A 21657-nucleotide genomic window follows, 5' to 3' on the forward strand; every position below is an offset into this window, starting at 1 on the left:
CATCCAAGTAAGATTATTTTATATTTGTTTCAGAATGCTTCAATCTATGATAACTGAAAATTTCATTCAGTTCTCTTAATTTTTAAGAAAGTTATGGGCTTTTGACTGTTCACGATCACAGCTTTTTTGTTATGTCCATAGAAAATCAATAGGGAACAAGATGCTCATTTCCCAGTATGAAAATGGCTATAACTTTTTAAATACTTGAGATATGAAAGTGAATTAGGTGTCAAATTAAACTTATTTTTATGCTTTATCTGATGGGATAAATTGCAGACTTGATTTTTAAAACCTCAAAATTTTGTAACATTGCTATACAAAGTAACAAGAATGATAACTCCTCCTCCCAGTTCTGTGAAGCTGCCTCACAAGACCAGATCTTGCGAGCTGCAGGTTACACTTTGACCCTTCCACCAAATGAATAAATATGGTCAGAACATCAGCCAAATACCAATCGCAAGATTTTCATCAACCAAAAACACTCAGAAAAGCCCAAGACATTTATTCAGGGTCAAAACCACAGGTTCAACTTGCCACGTCCCCCAGAGGACATTAGTTTAAGGTGAGAGGGGAAAGATTTAATAGAAACCTGAGGGGCAACTTTTTCAATCAAAGGGTGGCGGGCAGATGAAACAAACAGCTAGAGGACGTAGCTGAGGCAGGTACAACAACATTTAGACTTTAGAGATACAGTGTGGAAAAAGGCCCTTAGGCCACCGAGTCCACACTGCCAAGCGATTCCTGCACACTAACAAGATCCTACACATATTAGGGACCCGTTACAATTTACTGCTAATTAACCTACAAACCAGTACATCTTTGGAGTGTATGAGGAAACCAGGGCACCCGGAGAAAACCCACGTGAAAACGCACGACATTTGGACAGGAACATGGAATTAAGAGAGTGGGGATGGTGGCAGCAGAGGTGAAAATACGAAAGGAGAATTTTATTTTTAATGCTGATTATCACATCAATAAATTATCTAAAGCTGGTAAAAAATTGTATATTACAAATTTCAAGAAATTAAATGAATGATCAATTTAGAAACAACGATCTGCAGATGCTGGTTTATACCGAAGAGACACAAAATGCTGGAGTAACTCAGCAGGTCAGGCAGCATCTCTGATCAGGCTATTTTCATTGTGCCAGCAAAAGATGAAGTTGGCGAGGTGATGGGAATAAAAGTCCATGAAAACTTTAACATCCAACAAAGAACCTGGGTCAGAGCTTCCAACAATTCAATGGAAACTTAACATCTTTGAAGACCATAAATTCATATTTTACTCATTGTTCGTGGAATTAAGGCAGAACAAACATGGCCAATTTCAATGCTTAATTTCCCCTCTCCACCCCCTCAGATACTTCCAAGGCTTGTGTCCTTGTTATCCTTACCGCAAATTGATCAAAGTGAAACATTTTCTGCACATCATTTCGATGTGCACCACAGTTATTTCAACTATAAACATTAATGGTAATTCAGATATCACTGTACCTTAATCGGCACACGTGACAATAAAAGACCTCTGAAACCTTAATGGAAACTAATATACCAGATTTTACATTTTCTTTCTATAACTGACCAACACTCAGATGCTATTCCAAAATGAACAGCTCAAGATCAGGTTAAATGAGGTGCATTTTAATGAAGTACATCTGCAAAGCAGTCCGTTTAGATTTGTGGGGCATAATTTTTCACCAGTTCCAACTCCTAGACAATCTATATTATTATGCATGTGGATATATTTTATAATTTTAGCAACACATATCTAGTTTTTTTCCTGGCTTATAAATTAACCTTGTCAACCCCTAAGCAGCAATGCTCAACTAAAGACATTCCATGCAATGCAAAAACTCAAAAGAATGTGCTTAATATGACTTGCATCAAGTTATACATGCCTATACATAAGTGTATTCAAGATCAACTACACAGAAACATTAGACACAAATGCAATGACAGATTAAAATAATGCTTTAATATATTGAAATATCCAAAAGTGATTCACAGGAGAGTAATCATTCAGAAACTGACGTAGGAAATATTTCACCAGCTAATAGGTGTCAACACTATTTCCACTCAACGAACCATATTATTTTTCACACTGAAAAATGTTTTCATTTGAAATTAATAAGCCCCAAAATGCTTTTAAAACGAGCCACGTGGAACTAATAAATATATCAACTGCATAAAGCAAAAAATTTACATTCAGGGAGAGTGCACACAGTGAATTGGAATACAAGGAAGTTCCCATGCCAAAACCAAATTCCTTTCAATAGGTATTTCAGCACAAAGTAAATGTATACAATTGTAAAACTTGCAGTGCAATTAATTCAATTTCTAATTTATCAATGAGAACTGAATGAATCTTAAATTAAAGCAAAAAAGCTTATTTTCTGCCACTTGGCTCTTGTTGATTCATCATTCTTAGCAATAGGTGGCACGGTGGCGCAGCGGTAGAGTTGCTGCCTTGCAGCGAATGCAGCGCCGGAGACCCGTGTTCGATCCTGACTACGGGTGCTGTCTGTACGGAGTTTGTACGTTCTGCCCGTGACCTGCTGGGTTTTCTCCGAGATCTTCGGTTTCCTCCCACACTCCAAAGACGTACAGGTATGTAGGTTAATTGGCTTGGCAAATGTAAAAATTGGCCCTAGTGGGTATAGGATAGTGTTGATGTGCGGGGGTCGCTGGTCGGCGCAGACCCGGTGGGCCAAAAGGGCTGTATCTCTAAGCTAAACCAAACCTCGTGTAGTACATTATCAGACATTGATTAATTGAAAGACACAGCAGTGAAACAGCCCCTTCGGCCCACCCATTCACACACTAGTTCTATGATATTCCACTTTTGCATCCACTCCCTGCCCACTAGGGGCAATATACAGAGGCAAATTAATCTACAAGCCCACACGTTATTGCGAATGCGGAGAAATCAGAGCACCAGGAGGAAAACCGCTTGGTGACAGGGAGACGTTATGGACTTGAGATGCAGCGGAGAAACAGGCCCGCTGGCCACCCGAGTCCATGCTAACCAGCGATCACCCTGTACACTTGTACTATCCTACACACGAGGATCAAACCCGGGTCTCTGACACTAACACAACAACTCTACAACAACGCATTGTTCCACCCTCTTTCTAAAACATTAGACTTTAGAACGTGCAAACTCCAAACAGGCGGCACGCGAGGTCAGGATCAAATTTGAGTCTCTGGTACGGAGGCAGCAGTTCTTCCAGGTGACTGACACCTGTTGTGTGATTTTCTCCATCCTCAACATTAAATCCTGTCTTGCTGCTTCAGATTAAATGAATGGAAAGCCGACGGCTTTCTCCTCTGCAAGACATCAAGGTAGGTGGGCTGAGCTTTCCCCTTGAGCTTTATCTTGCATTCTGCAAAAATTAACCCCCAGGTTTCTGACATTGTTATCATGCACATTATGCAAAATTTGGTACCAAATCCAAAATTAGTTGCTCAGAATGATAAACCCAAAAAACAAACTGCTGGAGGAACTCAGCGGGCCGAGCTGCGTCTGGGGGAAAGGAACTGCCATTGCTTCGGGTCGCGGCCCTGCATCAAAACTCCGCCGTGATGAGTCCCTCCAGCAGTTTGTTTTTTGTTCCCGATTCCAGTGTCTGCAGTCTCTTGCACAGAGGAGAGGCGGCTGTACCGTTCACCGCCTGGACAGGCAGCCGTTAATTTAATTGATTCAGTTATTGGGCCTGCAGGAGTTGTAAAATGAGAGGTTGAGATTAATTATGGTGGGAGGAAGCCGATAGAAAAGCTTAAGAGCCACCCTAGTGCTATAAATCCTGCAGTCCAGATTTTGCAGTAATCATGACAAGACTATCAATGATCACCACTACATCGTGACACTGACTGATTGCCGTGTAATAAAGTTGATTGGTTGAAAGATACAGCATGGAAACAGGCCCTTCAGCCCAATGAGTCTATGTCCAACATCCATAATCAGCTGACACTAGTGCCATGTTATTCCACTCACTCACATAATCTCTACACACTCGGGGCAGTTTACAGAGGCCAATTAACTGACAAATTCACACGTCTTTGGGATGTGGGAGGAAACCGGAGCTCCCGGAGGAAACCCCTGCCATCACAGGGGGAACATTTGACGACTCTGGGCCAGTACTCACTGGAGTTTACACGGATGAGGAGGGATCTCATAGAAAATTAGCGTATAATGAAGTGCCTGGATAGAGTGGATGTGGAGAGGATGTTTTCATTAGCGAGAGAGTCTAGGACCAGAGGGCGTAGCCTCAGAATAAAAGGACATACCTTAAATAAGGAGATGAAGCATTTATTTAGCCAGATGGTGATGGATCTTTGGAATTCATTGCCAAAAACCTCTGTGGAGGCCAAGTCTTTGTGTATTTTTAAAGTTGAGATTAACAGGCACTTGATGAGTAATGGTGTAAAGGTTTATGGGGTGAAAGCATAGAGAATAGGTTTGAGGGGGTAAAATAGATCAGCCACGATTGAATGGCAGAGTAGATTCAAAGGGGTGAATGGCTTAATTCTGCTCCTATGGCTTATGAACTTATGGAACGTGCAAATTTCGCACAGACATCAGAGGTCAGGATCGAACCTGAAACTCTGGCCCTGTGAGGCAAGTGCCCCCAAAGTTAAATATGGAAAGTTGTTGCCAACTTCTGCAGCCAGAGCATACACTGGTTTGAAGCCTTTCACACCATTGCCTGAAATCAAATAATTAATAGTGTATCTAGAAGCTAGCCTCACTGTAAAATATCTGGATTGCATTTCATGCTTTTTTTGCGGTGTTTATGTGATTTAAAGGGAACTACTAACTACTTAGCAAACTGCTTCTAAAAATAAATATTCCACATGCAGGCTTTAATTTTTAAAAATGGTCCACTTTAACCTTATGTTCCAGTCTTTATTTAGTATTTTGTAAAATGCTTAAGACGTCAAATTATTTCCTCATTTGTTAACTGAAAATTTCCCAAAATCTTGATAGGCTTCAGATTCAACTGTCTCTGCACACAAGAAATCTCCAAAACTGATGCCCAACTGCAGCTGTCCTTGGAAAAAAGGAAAGTCCCTGCGAAAGAGAACACCAGGGCTTTGTTTGAACCCATCCAATCATATCAGCTTCTCAGTTGACTGAAATTCCAGACTTAGATAATTATTATTTATTTCCATCACCATTACAGCTCAAGACTGCACTCGATGTTGATCCAAACATCATCAGCTCTGGGGAGAAAAATGTAAATGCAATTGATCCTGAAACTGGCTCACTCTCTGGGGAATTGTGCATAAATTAACAGTGGCATAACTAATTACTGCCTCAGTATGCTGCGTTGGTTTAGAAGATTTGGCTAATCTTCAACAGCTCAATAAATTAATAATAAACTTCTTCCTGTTCATGCAATAAACAAAGCCAGTTCTATTCCAGTTCAATGTTTTGTGCTTTGTCCGTCCAGACATGTCAATGCTGAGTAATGTTTGTGATTTTCACAACTGAAGTACGTCCTTTGTTCAATCGCTCAAGCCCTATCACCCTCCCAATCTGATTCTCATCTTTTTTCCCCATCAATCCACCTCGATTTCACAATCCTTCATGTCCTTGATGAACCAAAGGTTATGACTCCATTGGGAGGCAGGACACCTTGCATTTTGTCCACCCACGGAGTCAGTAAAACACACTTTCTACTGAGGAATGATGCCTCTCCCTCGGAATCACAGCTGCGACTCGAATAGAGGTCAAAACTTATTTTTCAAAAAATCGGTCTTCAATATCCAGCTGATAGCATCAATTCACAAATCATACTTTGAGCTTAAAATAAATTAACTATTTACTGCATGGAAATGAAAATTATATTTGTAATTCAGAATCACTTCTACAAATTATAAGCACAACCTCATTTTTAGCATTTAAAGTTTGAGAATTTGGAGAAAGGAAAATTAAGATTTTAAGAGCCATTTTCCCCGATACTTTGAAGTGTGCCAATATTGACTATAAATCAGCCTTTAATAGGTTATAATGGCAACAGAGTTGGTGGACATGGGAAATAGAGAATGGAATCTGGAAATAAGAGAGAAGGGATAAATAGGATGAGACTAAAGAAGCTGGCATGGATCTGAAGGGCTGAATGGCCTCGCTGCTGTTACAAGTTACTGCATCAGATTATGGAGAACAGCAACAAACTTTGTGAAAGGGTGAAATTGTTTCAAATCTTCAACCTAAATTCACTGTCCTTAGAGTGTTAATGCATCTTTATGGAGGATTATTTTAATACAATCTACAAAACCACCCTTAACAGTTTTAGCTTTGCAAACCAGAAGTCAAAATCGTTTTTACCCAAATGAAAGGCTATTATCCAAATCATTTTATACTCCAGAGCGAAATTCCAGTGGAAACATTTATGACAAACAGCTCATTCACATGTGCCCTGATGTATTATAGTGGTTACTATAATACAAATTATATATTATCTTGACTCTATTTTCACAGGAACAATTGGCTTGTGAAAACGTGCCAGTAATTATGCTGCTATAGTGAAGTAATATCACACTCAATGTTTTACTTGGCATTCCCATTATCAGAAACCATCTTCTCCCAATAGTGGGTGCCAATTGGATGCGTTTTACCATTTCAATATTTTTTTAAATTACAAAGAACCATTTTTTGTTTCAAGTCACCGTACACTCTATTGTAACGCAATTTTTTTCCAGTCAAGGTTAAAGGTGGAGTTACCTGTAACACTAGTTGCTGCCACGCAAAGGACTCACTGGTGCCAATGTTGGATATACTTCCTCTGTTTGAGGGAATATTGACCCTCTCAAGCTGCATGGAAACATTATGACGCTCTTCCTCAAGCGCTCTGGTCAATTTCTCAAACCGGGACTCCTGTTCTTTAACCGAAGCTAGAATGCTAGCAGCAGATCTTACATCAAAGTCATCCATGATCTTCCAGAGGTTCTGGCCTGGTTGCTAATCAGGCAACCTTAGAGTTAAGGGTTAGAGGATTAGTAGTTCAGCGAAAGTTATACATTTACAAGGGAATGATCAATCACGTTAATAAAGAACAACACAAGGTTGCGTTGAATAGTTTCGCTAGTTAGAGACAGAGAATCACCTGCAACAGCTGCAAGGAAGGATTGGAAAACACACCAACAGCCTCAAGCAGTATCAGCAAGCTGCAGAGAAAACCAAAGGAAGAGAAACAGGTTACAGAATAGGAACAGTTAAGTACCAGGTGAATAATTAAAAGATAGAAAAATACAACTGCGACAGAAGTGCCAAGGCAAGAAGCAACTAAAAACAATGAAAGGACAGGCATGAGAAAAAAAGCAAACTTGTGTCACATGAAATTTCACATTGATGGAAACATACAGGCAGTTGAACGACCCAACATTGATAGCAAAGTCTATAAGTAGAGCTTTTCTGGAAGTCTGATTTCTGCCCAGTGTATTCTGCAGACAGCTGGCCATGAGAAAGACACCAAACTACAGGGGAATGACACTAAAATGCGTCATGCAAACTAGAATATACTTCTGCCATGTGGGCAGAATTTGCATTCTTCAAGTTTATTTTAATCCTTCATCTGAATTAGCTTCTGCCTTCCACGTTTGTGTGTTAATCATCAATTTGGGCAACATCTTCCAAAGAACTTCAACAATGTGTGCAAAAGGTTCAGAACGCCCAATTCCTCAGTTTTAAATCACTTCACTCTACATTGCCAACCTTCCATAACATTAACATTAAGCACCCTATAATCTCTCTATCAGCAGGCTCCAACTCAGGGAATCTCCACTCCTCACCCTTTGCCATAATACTCCTCCATCAGATGCCCTGAGTGACCAAGCCGCACCAATATTTGACATTCCTTGCTGACGAAACCCAGTATTTCAATATTTACTTTTGGTGGCCGATCTCAATGTTGTGCTGCTTTTATTTTAACTTAAAAAAATTAAAATAATCCACATGCTGGTAATCTGAAAACAACACAATGCTAAAAATATTCAGGGCTACCCAGTATCTATGGAGAGAAAACAGGGCTGGTTGTCAATTTGTTTATTGACAGAACCAAAGAACTGCAGATGCTGGTTTATACCAAAGAGAGACAAAGTGCTGGAGTAATGGTGGTGAGGTCAGTGGCCCTGCCGGGGAGGCGGTGAGTGCCGTCACCGGTAGAAACTCCGGTGGTTGAAGAAGGATCCCGAACCGAAACGGCACCCATCCTTTTTCTCCAGAGAAGCTGCCTGACTCGTCGAGTTACTCCAGCATGTTGTGTCTAACCTGATTGCATTATCTATTGAGTATTAGATGTACAGGCCTGTTGTGCTATTGCTGTTGTGTTTAATTGTTCAATTTACAGGACATATGGCAACCAAACACTCGACTCTTGATTTGAAGCCTCTTGATACTGTCCGATTTATTTCTACTTCATAGACTTTGTCCATGGGACAGATGCTGAGAACTATATTCTGCACCTTGCCCTTTGCTCTCCCCATTATACTTGAGTTTAACTTGACTGCAAGTATGTACGTATGGTATATCTGATCTGTTTGGATAGCATGCAAAACAAAGCTTTTCACTGTATCCCAGTACACAAGACAATAATAAAGCTAAAATCATGAAAGGAAGTGGTTCATATGGCATACTATCAGCTTAAAATTAATTTTGATAAACACGGGAGGAGAAATCTTTATAATAAGAATGACAAGGCCGAGTGGGGAAATGGAAGACACATGGTGATGGATCACCTTTCAATCTACAATGAGGCAGTAATCCTCTCACATCCATCTAATAAATAGCCTCTTGTAATCTGGGACACAACAAACTGTTCCATAATGTGTAGTAAAATACATTAGGCACCAGAGGTAAATAAACAAATTTTACCAAGGAAGAACTCTGCAAATTCCATTTGAGAGTGAGTCTCAAATAATAAGGCAACCAGGAATGCTGATGGATAAAGGAGATTAAGGAGGGAGACAACAGGGGTAGTCGAGGTAGCAGCTGTTGGTTAGTCTTACAACAGATGTGGGGGGAAAACCCCGCCTGAAGAATTAAAAGAATGGTGCAGGAGCTCAGAGGGCAGACTGTGTCACTTGAACGTAGCACTCAGCCACTGCACTGCAGAGGCCAGGGCTTCAAGACAAATGAAGGCGTCCGTTGCTAAAGTATGTTGACTCATGTGGAAGAATCAACAAAATATGCTCAAGGCTTGGGGAGGTGGTTAATAGTGAGAATGTGACGGAACAGGAATATTTCTGGGGAAATAAATTATACAGATAATTAACAGAAGCAGTTAATTATATAAATTAACAGAAGCAGAACAATGGCAAAAAGAGCAAACGAAGCAGCCAAAATTACTTGAAGGGTGCAAATGTGAGAAATGTGTCAACCTACAGTGAGAAATTTGATTTGCGATTGGCTAGCCAAGCTCAGCTTCACCCTTGGGAGTCATTTTAACCTTGGGTTTCCGAGCAAGCTTCAATTCAGTAATAAACATAGAACAGTACAGCATAAGAACAGGCCCTTCGGCCCACAATGTCTGTGCTTAACATGATGCCAAGATCCATATCTCTCCATTTCCTACATATCCATGTCCTACATTTAGAGCTTCTTAAGGGCCTGTCCCACTTACGCAATATTTTCGGCGACTTGCCGGCACCCGTCATAGTCGCAGCAGATCGGCGAAAATTTTCAAAATGTTAAAAATGCAACGGCGACCATAAAAAGATACGACTCTTTGGGCGACTATTCATGACCATACAGGCGTCACCCTGCAACATCTCACTCACTGCCTCACCTGCCGAGTTTCTCCAGCATTTTTGTCTACCTTCAAACATGACCAATGTCAATTTGATCTTTGGAAAGCAGCACAACTATCACGTCTTGACTTACATTGGACTGTTTAACAGAATCTCAGAAAATGGACCAACTTGAACCTAAAATATATCCCATTTAGTTCACTTTAACCCTCATTCCTGTCGTATGGTGAGCACAACAGAATCCCGCTCCACTCTAAACTCGATGCTCAACTCAGCACTGATCAACAATATTCATCAGTCTCCATTTTTGAATAATCCAGACATTCCTTTTCCTATCACCGCTCCTCCCACTCTGCAAATTCAACTCACTCTTGCCTTTCTCGCTCTGGTGCAAGGGTCATCAATCCAAAATCACTCCTTTCTCCAAAGGTGCTGCCCAATCTGCCAGCTGTCTCCATACTTTGATTTTTAATCATTAACTCTCTTGACTTGGGTAAACAAGGGCCAGAACCACTCCGAGTGTATGGACTAGTGCATCAAACCAACACTGGAGAATCTTCTGCATTGTGAAAAATCTTAATCTGTCACTTGTACTGAAAACAAATGGAGCTGAAAGGAATTACCTCCCAATGGCCCGTAAAGCTGCAGCAAGAAAGAATTTCATTGTTCCGTTGCCAAAGCATATGACAATTAAACACTCTTGACTTGTCTCTTGAACAAACAAAGCTGATCAGAAAAGGCACTAAAAGCAAGAACTGAGTAGAAGTATGGAAGGGGATTCTAAAGAGCTACAAAAGAGCTTTGTTATGGTTGATAAAAGTAGGTCACGAAAACTCAAAAGTGCCCTTAACACAACGGGAATAAGGTTTAGATTACTGCTGCTTTAATGTAAAAGGATGTCGGTTTTTTTCCTCCCAAATTCAGGTGAAATAATGAACAACAATTTAGATTCCATTATAATTCAGCACACCAGCCTAAATTTTTTCCTTTCAACAATCAACAAGATAATGGAAAGTGGTGTAACTATCTTGCCCGCACACCGTCTGTCTAACGAAATACCCAGGACATCCAAATACAGAGGCCAATTATCATACAACGTTGATCAGTTCCCCTTTTGCCTGGTCCTACTGACACATTCCTATGAAGCAGGATGCCTCAGAAGATGCAAAGCCATGAATGTAGCTGCTCCCCAGGTTAAACAAGACCCGATTTACAGAAATACAACTTTACACAAATTCTCCACTTTTAAAGCATCGTTCATGTTACATGGCATTTATTAATGTCTGAATACAGTATACATTCCAGTAGATTAGTTACAGGCAGTGTTAGGGTGGTTAGTCAACAAAATAAAAAGGGTTATACCAAGTGTATGTAGTTTTACGATCAAAAACAGGTATTTCTGATTTAAGGAATCTTATGGATAGTTTACAGGACTGGATCCCTGACATGATCCTGGGGCGTACCTATACTTGGGGAAAGCCTGCCTGCAATATAAAATGGCTACAAGTGACCGAGCCACACAGAATTAATATACTTAATTTTCCTCAGGGAAAAGCAGCTGATGTAAAATTAACGCTGCAGATATGTGAAGCATATATTTGATTGGGCTCATTAAATTCAGCTAAGTCAATCTTAAAACAAATGCAATGGGTCATGCAAGCTGATGCCAAGGACAAATTTCAAGAGGTTCTACATTATAGAAGCTTCTACCAATATGGAATGTGAAGCCTATAACATGTACACGTGTGCCCTTAATATATTTAGCAACGATATCTTTATAAATGAGTTCTTTAAATTGCTGGCAGATTTGGCAGATTGCCAAGCCTTTAGAACTGATACTGAAATAAAATAATGCAGTTATCAAAGTGCAGAAACAAGGAACTGCGGATGCTCGTTAATACACAAAAGGGCACAAAGTGCTGGAGTAACTCAGCAGGCCAAGCAGCATCTCTGGAGAATATCGATAGGTGAGATTTCGGGTTGAGACCATTCTTTGTTCAGGTCACCGAACCATGTTCTCCAGAAAAGCTGCCTGATCTGCTGAGTTACTCCAACACTTGGTGTCCTTTAATACAGTTATCAAGCTCCACAAATTTCATTAACAGCATATTGCAGAACCAACAGTATTAACAAGATATTCAAAAGGGCTATTTGAGTGTCATCTTTTAACACCACTTTCAACTCCATTACATTCCATTACAATTAAACTTTGTTTCCATGTTAAAATTCCCCTATTCCTCCAAATACAACGTGCTTTCCAGGTAAATAAACAACTGCAACCACAAAGTGTTTCAAAATGACTATAAACACCATAAATGTCACAACCAGAGTTGCGAAAATGAACTCGGCAGCTTTAATATCAAATATAAACCACGGAATTCCCCCCCAAGCAGAGCCATATCAAAGCATTGAGAACCCTTGCTTGCACTGTTCTATAACAGTAAACACCACACAAGGTCACATTTAAAAAGGTTTCTCTGCGACATGGATAATAAAATTCTGCTTCCACAGAGTCAGAGTCAAGCTGCACAGAAACAGGCCATTTGGCCCAACTTGTCCATGTCAACCAAGATGCTCCATCTGCGCACACCCCAACTACCCTTGTTTGACCCATATCCCTCCAAACCTTGCCGATCCAGGAACCTATCCAAATATCTTTCAAATGTTGTTATAGTGCCCGCCTCAACTGGCAGCGCGGCCACGTACCCACCAGTGTGTGAAAAAGTTACCCCTCGGTTTCCCGTTAAATCTTTTTGCTTTCACCAAAAACTGTGCATTCACTAAGACTGTGCATTCACACCATCTCTTCCCTTCCTCGTAAATCTTCTGCATGCACATTCAAGCTTAATGACATCTTTCCTATAGGCAATCCAATTTCAAATATCTTAATCAATGCCCGATTGATGCACCAAAAGTTAGGAATTGCTTTGGGTATTATATTTTCAATTGAAAATAAGTCCATTCCACCAAAACCAAATGAAAGGGAAGAATTTGAATGTTTCTGAACTGTTTCTTAATGTATTGAAAGGTTTCTTAATTAATTTTCACAGTTCTTTTGGACAACTCAACAGTACAAATTGGAGTCATTGATACACATCAACGGCACAACCACAGGATTATAATCAAGAGGGAGTTAGATGTGGCCCTTGTGGCTAAGGGGATCAGAGGGTATGGAGAGAAGGCAGGTACGGGATACTGAGTTGGATGATCAGCCATGATCATATTGAATGGCGGTGCAGGCTCGAAGGGCCGAATGGCCTACTCCTGCACCTAATTTCTATGTTTCTATGTTTCTATTCCAAAGATTGCAATGCTCCGTTATAATAATGTAGCCGGATGTTCCATCGTTAGATTTCAACAGAAAACTTTTATTTCTGCACATAATAACTGCAGATAAAACACCTCGAGTCCCAGACAGCAGAATGTGGAATCTGGGCGCTGAAGTCATTTAATCTGGTAATAATGCTGAAAGAAGATTTTTAAAAAAGCTGCAAGGAGAGAAAGGGATAAAGTTGTAAAGATAACATTTTGGAGCCTGGACAAGTGAACGGATATACATCGCTTGCACAGTGATTAAAAGTAAGGGATTTACCAAGCAGACTATGGGTACAAATATTAGAGTTGTATGGGGAAGAATAAATCTCTGGGGGAAAATAAAAACAGGAAAGGAATAGGAATGTAGGCATCACTGGACCAAGAACCAATACCAGCCGGAACAGAAGCGATTCAATCCCAACTGCGGCTGCTGTCTAAGCGGAGTTTGTACGTTCTCCCTGTGACCGCATGGGTTTCCTCCACAGGGGTTGGGGTCCTTCAACACACCAAAGACCTGCAGGTTTGCAGGTGAACTAGCTCGAAAACTGCCCCTAGTGTGTAGGACGGGAAAGTGCGATAGTGTCGAATGCACAGGTCATGGTCGGCATGGGCTCGGTGGGCTGAAGGGCCTGTTTCTGCGCTGTATCTCTGAACTACTGCTCATGAACACTCAAAATAGAGAGAGAAAATCCATTACTGTTTGGCAACCGACAACCTGTCCAGAAAATTTATGAAGTGGACTTGCATGTAGTGATGCACAATTAGTCTTCACTGCAATGTTTCAAGGTTGGGCAACCTGCCAAGAGCTAAACACGAGAATGAACATGAACACGAGGTACTCTCCAATACACCCATGAAATCATATATATCCCTGCAAACAAAAATCTGTTTCAGGTCACGGGGAGAGTCAGGTAAGAGGGCTTTTAAAAAAAAAAGACTAAAATTGCTGAAATATAGCAAACTGAAACATGAAGCATTGGGATGGAAAACAGGGCAGAAAACGATTAGATGCTCCTCTGTCATCCTTCATGATTAATGATCCTTCAAGATCACGGAGGAGGAATGACTACAGATTTGTATGAACATGTACCATCATCAACTGTGTACCAAGCAACATCATATATATTGACATGCAGCAAAGGAAATGAATCCTCGTTTTTTATGCACCCATTACAAGCATTAAGATGCATCTGCTCCGGTGTCAGTCACCTTCATAATCAGGACACAAGGTGAATTTCAATGCTTTGTGTTACACTTGACTAATTGCTAAAAGATTACTCAAGTCATCCAATCCAGCCCAACTAAAATATAAACCATAATGCCACTAATTCACTGAGATCTTTGTGTGCGGAATGTGGTTTTAATTTGAAAGGTCTGTCTCAAAGGCACGCTGATCTTTCCTCCAGTATTAACTGAGACGGACACGATGATTGAAAGGGAACATTCAGTACTCATGTCACATCCTGCACTGCTCATAGGCGACAAAATATCTGATACAAGGTGAGGAGCTGTGCGATTATTCACTTGTCTAACGCAGCAAAACAGTCCTCAAGAATACCTGGTGGAAATATGGAAACATGTTCCCTTTATTGAAGTATGGTTTTACTGAAAAGCTTGCAGCATTTCTTTAAAAAAAACTTGCCGTACTCAATTTCAATCTTTGTTACGTTTTGATCAGGCTTCATCGGGGTTCGGTTATTCATAGTCCTGCGTTCATAATTCAACAATAGACAACTCCACAAAATGGAGACCCACTGATCAATGATGATCACATATTAACAGTAGATGCAAGGAACTGCAGATGCTGCTTAACCAAAAAGGACAGAGCTGGAGTAACTCAGTAGATCAGGCAGCATCTCTGGAGAAGATGGATAGGTGACGTTTCGGGTCTGAACAAAGGTCCCGAGTCAAAACGTCACCTAACCAGGTTTTGATTTGGAGGAGAAACAATATCCTTGCAGAGACCTTCCTGGATTTACTTAGAAAGGGTTTAAACTAGAGCGGCAAGGGGGGGTGGGAACTGGAGCAGCAAGCAGAGGGATTGTTGAGATGGGAGAGGTAAAGACAAATATATCTGAAACTAAGGACAAGAAGGAAAAAAGGTACCGACTGCAAGGAAAGTAGGGCAACAGGATCTGAAATTTGGATATGGAGAGATATGGATGACGTGCAAGCAGGTAAGATTTGGTCTTGACATCGCTCCTCACAGATATTGTGGATTGAATGGTATGTTTGTGCTTTTCTGTTCGATTTCCATGTCCTAAGGTCAGGCAGGATAGATTGATGAACACGCTGAGATTGATGGGCTGAATCGTGCTGGGAAAGCAGAACAGTCTGGATCAGTCTATGTCCCTTTGATCAAAAAACTAAGTGCTGGAAGAACTCAGCAGACCAGGCAGCATTGGCAGAGGGAAATGGACAGATGACTACTTGTCTCGGTGGCAAAGAAGGTATATGGTATGTTGGCCTTCATTGGTTGGGGCATTGAGTAGAATAATCAGGAAGTCAACTGCAGCTTTATAAATCTTATGCAGGTCCGACCTTCCTTGGAAGAGACCAATGATCAATATATTTGACGTTCTTGCTCACGTACCAGCTCCTATACTGTATACTCTGTGTAGGAACTCGTTTCCCTTCCCGGTATGTCAATGGTACCAATAAGGACCACAAACTCCAGCTGTTCACCTGCCGCCCCTATCGGAAGGTCCTGTGCCTGCTCAGAGACACCCTTGACCATGGCACCAGGTAACACATCCTGGAACTTCGCTTGCAGCCACCATGATGCCTGCCTGTACCCGTGAATCTAGAATCTTCTTTCATTATTGCTCACCAAGACTTAGCCTGACCCTGCTGTTCAACACAGCCAGGCATAGTGTCACTGTTCTGGCTGCTGCTGCTTGTGTCCCTGGGTGACAATTCCTCCTCCCCCCCCCCCCCCCCCCCCCTCACAGCCAACAGTATCCAAACTGGTGTACGCATTTGAGCAGGAGAGCAACAGGAGACTCCAGCAATACCTGCCAGTCTCTCCTGATAACCACTCATTCATTTGGCCAAATCTATGGTGTAACCATCTCCTGAAGTTGTTGTCTAGTACTACCATCACTGTACTAGTTTTAGTACTACTGCATTAAACTCTTCAGCCTCCGATAAGAACTTGCTTTTAATATTAATGAACTAATATTAATTGTGCCATTATAATGTTTTCCAGCTTCACTGCCCCAACCAACGGACAATGGATGGGCAAAAACAAAATTAAAACATCTGTCCCACCTTGAACAGATTCAAAATGCAGAATGATCAACACGACAAAAACACACAGTGAAGTAATGGAAAAAATGTTCATCATTTAACATGTTAAGCAACTTAAATCCATTTTCATATGGCATTCTAAGCAACCTGTAACATGAAAAATACAGCACGTGGCTCTAAAAGAATAAGCAATTGTTTTTTTAAAGCACGGAGATAATTTACCCATCTGCAAAGAAATGGTTAATTTACAAAGACATAGTCATATCTGGCAGCTAAATTCAAATAGTTTTAACAATATTAACATCAGGAGCCTTTTCATTTTCCATTCACTTTGCATAACTTTACCAATATTTAATATTTGTGAATTTGTTATTAAATGTGAAGTAGTAAAATCTGCTGCAGTAATGTGAAATATGTGAAGCGTCTCCTCTTGTCTCTCTCTCAGTCCCCTTCTCCGCCCCCCCCCCCCCCCCCAACCACGTTCCCCAAGAGTGAATTGCCGCAGACAAAAGTATTGCATTCTTACCATGTGCCACTTGTTCTAGAGGTAACAAGATTTTTGTGAAACACAAGAGCATTTGATCCACAACTGGTCAAGGCAGACGTTTGGCAAACCTTTTGCACTGGGGAAAAACAAAAGCACAAAAGAAACATCAGAATCTTATTTTCCAATTCCTTTTGAAAAAGCAGCCTGTGAGTCTTTCAACAGCAGTTGAGGATCTGGGCATTTCCTTGCTATAGATGTTGCACCAATGTACCTTGTTGCTGCCCTGCACTTTTTTTTTTTTTTGCACTACCTGCTGTACTCGTGTATGGTTTGATTGTATTTCTGTATGGCGTGAATTGCTTGGTTTTCATGCAAAACAAAGTTTCTCCACTGCTTCTTTGCACAAGTACTGATAATAAAGCAATACCAACTGTTCCTTCTGAAAATGCTGCATGACCTGAAAATGTTCCAATATTTTAGATTTTCATCGTGCAAAATCAATTACATAATATTGCAACATTTGAAATAAATGAACGCAAGCATAACTCAATCAATTCTGTAGATACAAGGAACTGCAGATGCTGGTTTACAAAACCAAACGTGCTGGAGTAACTCAGCAGGTCAGGCAGCATCTCTGAAGAACGTGGATTCTTGCTTAGACAAAAATTGCTAGAGTAACTCAGCAGGTCGGGCAGCATCTCTGGAGAAAAAGAATAGGTGACATAAGAGATGCTGAGTGACCCGCTGATTTACTACAGCAATTTGTGTCCATCTTCGGTATAAACCAGCATCTGCAGTTCCTTCCTACACGTGGCTTCTTGTTTGTCTGAAAGACCTCGACCCGAAACGTTGCATATCCATGTCCTCGAGATGCTGTCTGACCGGCTGAGTTACTCCAGGACTTTGTCTATATTTAATCAATTCTGTACCGATCGCCCATTGCAGAAATAGTATTTAAAAAAGCTTTAAAAGATTCATGAGAAAAGCTCCTGCTCAATAACATTCTGAGGTGGAAGCTGAATTTTAAAACAGTTGAATTGAACACTGCCCTCACACAGAACAAGCAGCCAATTGCTTTTTAGCCATGACAACTTAATCACAGTACAGTTCAAGATAATGCAGTTTCAATGTTAACAGATGATGCCCAAGTGCAGAACATCAAATCCAGAAGTTGACTCATGCCAATTGATAAACATTAGCAGGGACACCTTAGGTCATCATTGTCACAGTACAGTACTTTCCATAAACAAAAGTAAAAAAGTTTGAAATGAGCCTGCAGAATCGTTGAAATTGGAAGAATTTAATATTAGAACATGGTTTCAGCATGAGTAATTTCCCCCGAATAAAACCAAGTGCTAGAGGAACTCAGGCAGCATCTGCAGAGGATATGGACAGATGACATCTCAGATCGCGACCCTTTTTCTCCAGATAGAAACATAGAAAATAGGTGCAGGAGGAGGCCATTCGGCCCTTCGAGCCAGCACCACCATTCATTGTGATCATGGCTGATCGTCCCCTATCAAAAACCCGTGCCTGCCTTCTCCCCATATCCCTTGACTCCACTAGCCCCTAGAGCTCTATCTAACTCTCTCTTAAATCCATCCAATGACTTGGCCTCCACTGCCCTCTGTGGCAGGGAATTCCATAAATTCACAACTCTCTAGGTGAAAAAGTTTTTTCTCACCTCAGTCGTAATTGACCTCCCCTTTATTCTAAGACTGTGGCCCCTGGTTCTGGACTCGCCCAATCCATCCTCAGTTGCTAATTATGGATATTGACAGAACAGAAATCAGTGCCGATCAATAATTTGGATCCATCACACAAAACAATGCCCATACATGACCGAAAAGCCAGTGCCCAGTGGGGACAATTGTCAGCTGCTGCACCTGCTGAACAGTTTGCATGCGAGTTGGACTCCAGGAGTTAAGTTTAAGAACATGCAAGCTAAATGTGAAAAGGGCAAATCAGTGTGGATGCACAGACGGGCAATTACTCCATTTGTACAAATTTAAAGGGTTAAATGCAAAGTGAAGCACACATGCCAAACACGAGAGAATTCATGTAAGTAACCTTGAACAGGATTGGGCTAAAGGCTGGATCAAATATACAGGCCTCAGCATCTAAAATGGTGCATATTTCTCTCATCTCTTATTGTACAACCAATGAACAGTTAGCATCGAAAAAATGAAATTTTCAATTGCAGGTACCGATACTCTGTGTTCCCTTCCCATTCCCATCAATCCACTTAAGCTCTCTCTCACTTTGTTCATCTTTCCCATCCTTCTCTTCTCTCCTCTCCCCATTAACATAACGGCACTTTTCACCCTCCTCATCTGGACCAACATTTTTGATGATTTCATTTTTGATAGTCATATAGCGTGGAAAATAGGCCCCTCGGCCCAATATACTCATGCCGACGTACATGCCCCATCTGCACTAGTCCCACATGCCAGTGTTTCGCCAATAACCCCCCAAACCAAACCAATCCAATCCATGTACCTGTCCAAACATCTCTTAAATGTTGTGATGCACCTGCCTCAACAACCTCGTCAGGCAGCTTGTTCCATGTACCAACCACACTTTCCCTACTCTGGGCAAAAGACGTTGAGCATTTACCCGATGTATTCCTCTCATGATGTTATACATGTCTGTAAGATCACCCGTCAACCTTTCAGCGCTCCATAGAATAAAGTCCTAGCCTGCTCAACCTCTCCCTATAGTTCTGGCCCTCGAGTCCAGGCAACATCCTCTGCACCCTTTCCAGCTTGACAACATCTTTCCTATAACTCATTTGCCTTGTCATTTTCTTTTTGCTTTGTTTTTACATTACAGGCACTGGCACTCGAGCCTCTTGCTATCATGGTGTTATGGTGTTGAGGTAGAATTGTGTACATTTGCAAGAATTACAGTAATATTTTACAAGACTTTCTTTTGTCAATCAGGTGGCTATTTAATTAGGGCCAAAGATTATTTTTAAATGACAGAATAGAAGCCAAGTGACTGCATGAGCAAGAAACTTGATCAATGACCAACTGTGGTATTTAAATAACCAAAGATTAAGGCTAAAAAAAAAAAAGCCAAATGACATACAAGAAATAGTTGACATTTGTTCTGATAAATAACTTCAGCATTGGTTTACCACTTCAAAAGGAAACCAAATATAGGTTCAAATTACAGCCAAAAAAATATAGTACATTTCGCTCCTATAAAGATTCGCTGAAGAGCAAAAACGTTATCTGACTGTTACAGAACGACTCACTCAAAAGTTTTTCACTGTATCTCTGGAAGTGGCAATAATAAACCAATACGAGTGGAACAAGTAACTTGATTTTCCCTTGCAGGTTTCATGCCCTCCAGGAAAACCCAAAGGCTTTCACAATTAAATTAAACACTTTTAAAATGCTCTCATTGTTCTTGTGAAGGAAGTACCATCAACACATTTGCATGTAGATAGCTTATTACTGCATATGGTTTCATATGAACATGGAGCTACAGCATAAAGGGCCTGTCCCACGAGCATGCGACCTGCATGCGGGAATCGCGACCAAACCTGAAGCGGGGGCCGCGCGGAGGTCGAGTGATCCCCGTACAGGGCCGGTCCCACCAGCATGCGCCTGCATGCGGCGAGCACGACCAAACCGGAAGTGACGTGAAGTTCGAGCGAAGTCCGCGTGTGACGTATGGCGTCAAGACGCTGCGCACGCTCATCAAGGCAGTGCGTACGGCGTCGAGGTGGCTGCGGGCCGGCAGGCCGTTGCCGCGCGGAATTTTTTTACACGGTCAGTTTTTCGGAGCCCCGCACGATATCGGGACCAGCTCCGCACAACTCCATACGGCTCCGGTGATCGAAGTGGGACCGGCCCCGCGAGGCCATACGGCTCAAGCGACCACGTTAGGTCGCGCTTGCCGCATGGGGTCGCATGCTCGTTGGACAGGCCCTTAAGTCTGTGAAGGCAGTTTTGATACTACTTTGGCACTGGGCTTGGTTTTCTCGATTGACCGTTTATCCTGGTGTTATAGCACAAGCACTTTCTGTCGTAATAGTAATTCTTGAGTGCAGGTTTGTTTGGTTTTACTCATGTTTCCAGGATTAAAGAATCTCCAAGACACAGGAAAGGATTAGCAAACCACACAAAGTTCAGGTGGGACTCCCTGAGCCAGGCAGCACCTGCGGGGGGAAACAAGAGCAACATTTTTGGTCAGGACACTTCTTCTGGGAGAATTACCCTGACGTGAAAATAGCCACCATGGTGTCGTGTTTCAAAAGCATTCACGTGTGTGTAGATAAGCACACTTCTTGCCTTGTTTGCAAGACGGTATTTCCAGCAATGTATCTCTCCGGTCGTGCTTAGTGCCAGCCAAGGTTTAGTTCTCCGACTCTGGAAAGGGGTATCCATCCCAAATCTTTATCATTCAGCAAAGAATGTGACCCTGCACCCAAAACGGACACCTAACCAAGTTATTATTTTAAATAATGCACTAGTCGGGAAATATCCATGCTAATCCAAACTGTTGCATTACAAAATACATAGAGGCTTTAAATGCACTGGATTTTTAAACTATCAAATTGTGCTATGTACTTCTAGCTTTTGCTAAGCTCTCTTCCACACTTAAAATTGTCACATTCCAGGCTCATTTCAAAATGCAAATAATACCATAAGGCAGATCACAATCCACTGACGTGAGTGCAGTTTAAATCTTCAAAGCTAATATATGTTAATCTTCTAAATTTACTTAGTTCAAGTTTGCTGCTCATTTTAAAGACACTAATAACTTCAGAAATAGAAGCAGGAGACTGCTATTCAGTGGCACCTGCTTGTTCCAGCATGCAAGGCGATCATGAAGTGCCAGAATAAC

The 21657-nt window shown here is 41.4% G+C and overlaps 1 protein-coding gene across 11 annotated transcripts in view; it reads right to left on the reverse strand.

The window, feature by feature from the left end:
• The window catches only part of arvcf (ARVCF delta catenin family member), a 230796-nt gene that overhangs the window by 134667 nt on the left and 74472 nt on the right, over positions 1-21657 (reverse strand). For 7 of the 11 annotated variants that reach the window (XM_033043841.1, XM_033043843.1, XM_033043846.1 and 4 more), the window contains exons 3-5: positions 16840-16936; positions 7109-7169; positions 6727-6976 (exon numbers count right to left, since the gene is read on the reverse strand). The exons of 2 other annotated variants lie outside the window; for them this stretch is intronic. In XM_033043841.1, coding sequence (XP_032899732.1) covers positions 6727-6936 — 210 coding nt within the window. In that variant the 5' untranslated portion in view covers positions 6937-6976; positions 7109-7169; positions 16840-16936. The remainder of the gene's footprint in view (positions 1-6726; positions 6977-7108; positions 7170-16839; positions 16937-21657) is intronic. 2 more of the 11 variants (XM_033043847.1, XM_033043848.1) reach the window with 1 other exon arrangement.

The sequence above is a fragment of the Amblyraja radiata genome, chromosome 25 (assembly GCF_010909765.2).
Source record: "Amblyraja radiata isolate CabotCenter1 chromosome 25, sAmbRad1.1.pri, whole genome shotgun sequence".
Classification (NCBI taxonomy): Eukaryota; Metazoa; Chordata; class Chondrichthyes; order Rajiformes; family Rajidae; genus Amblyraja; species Amblyraja radiata.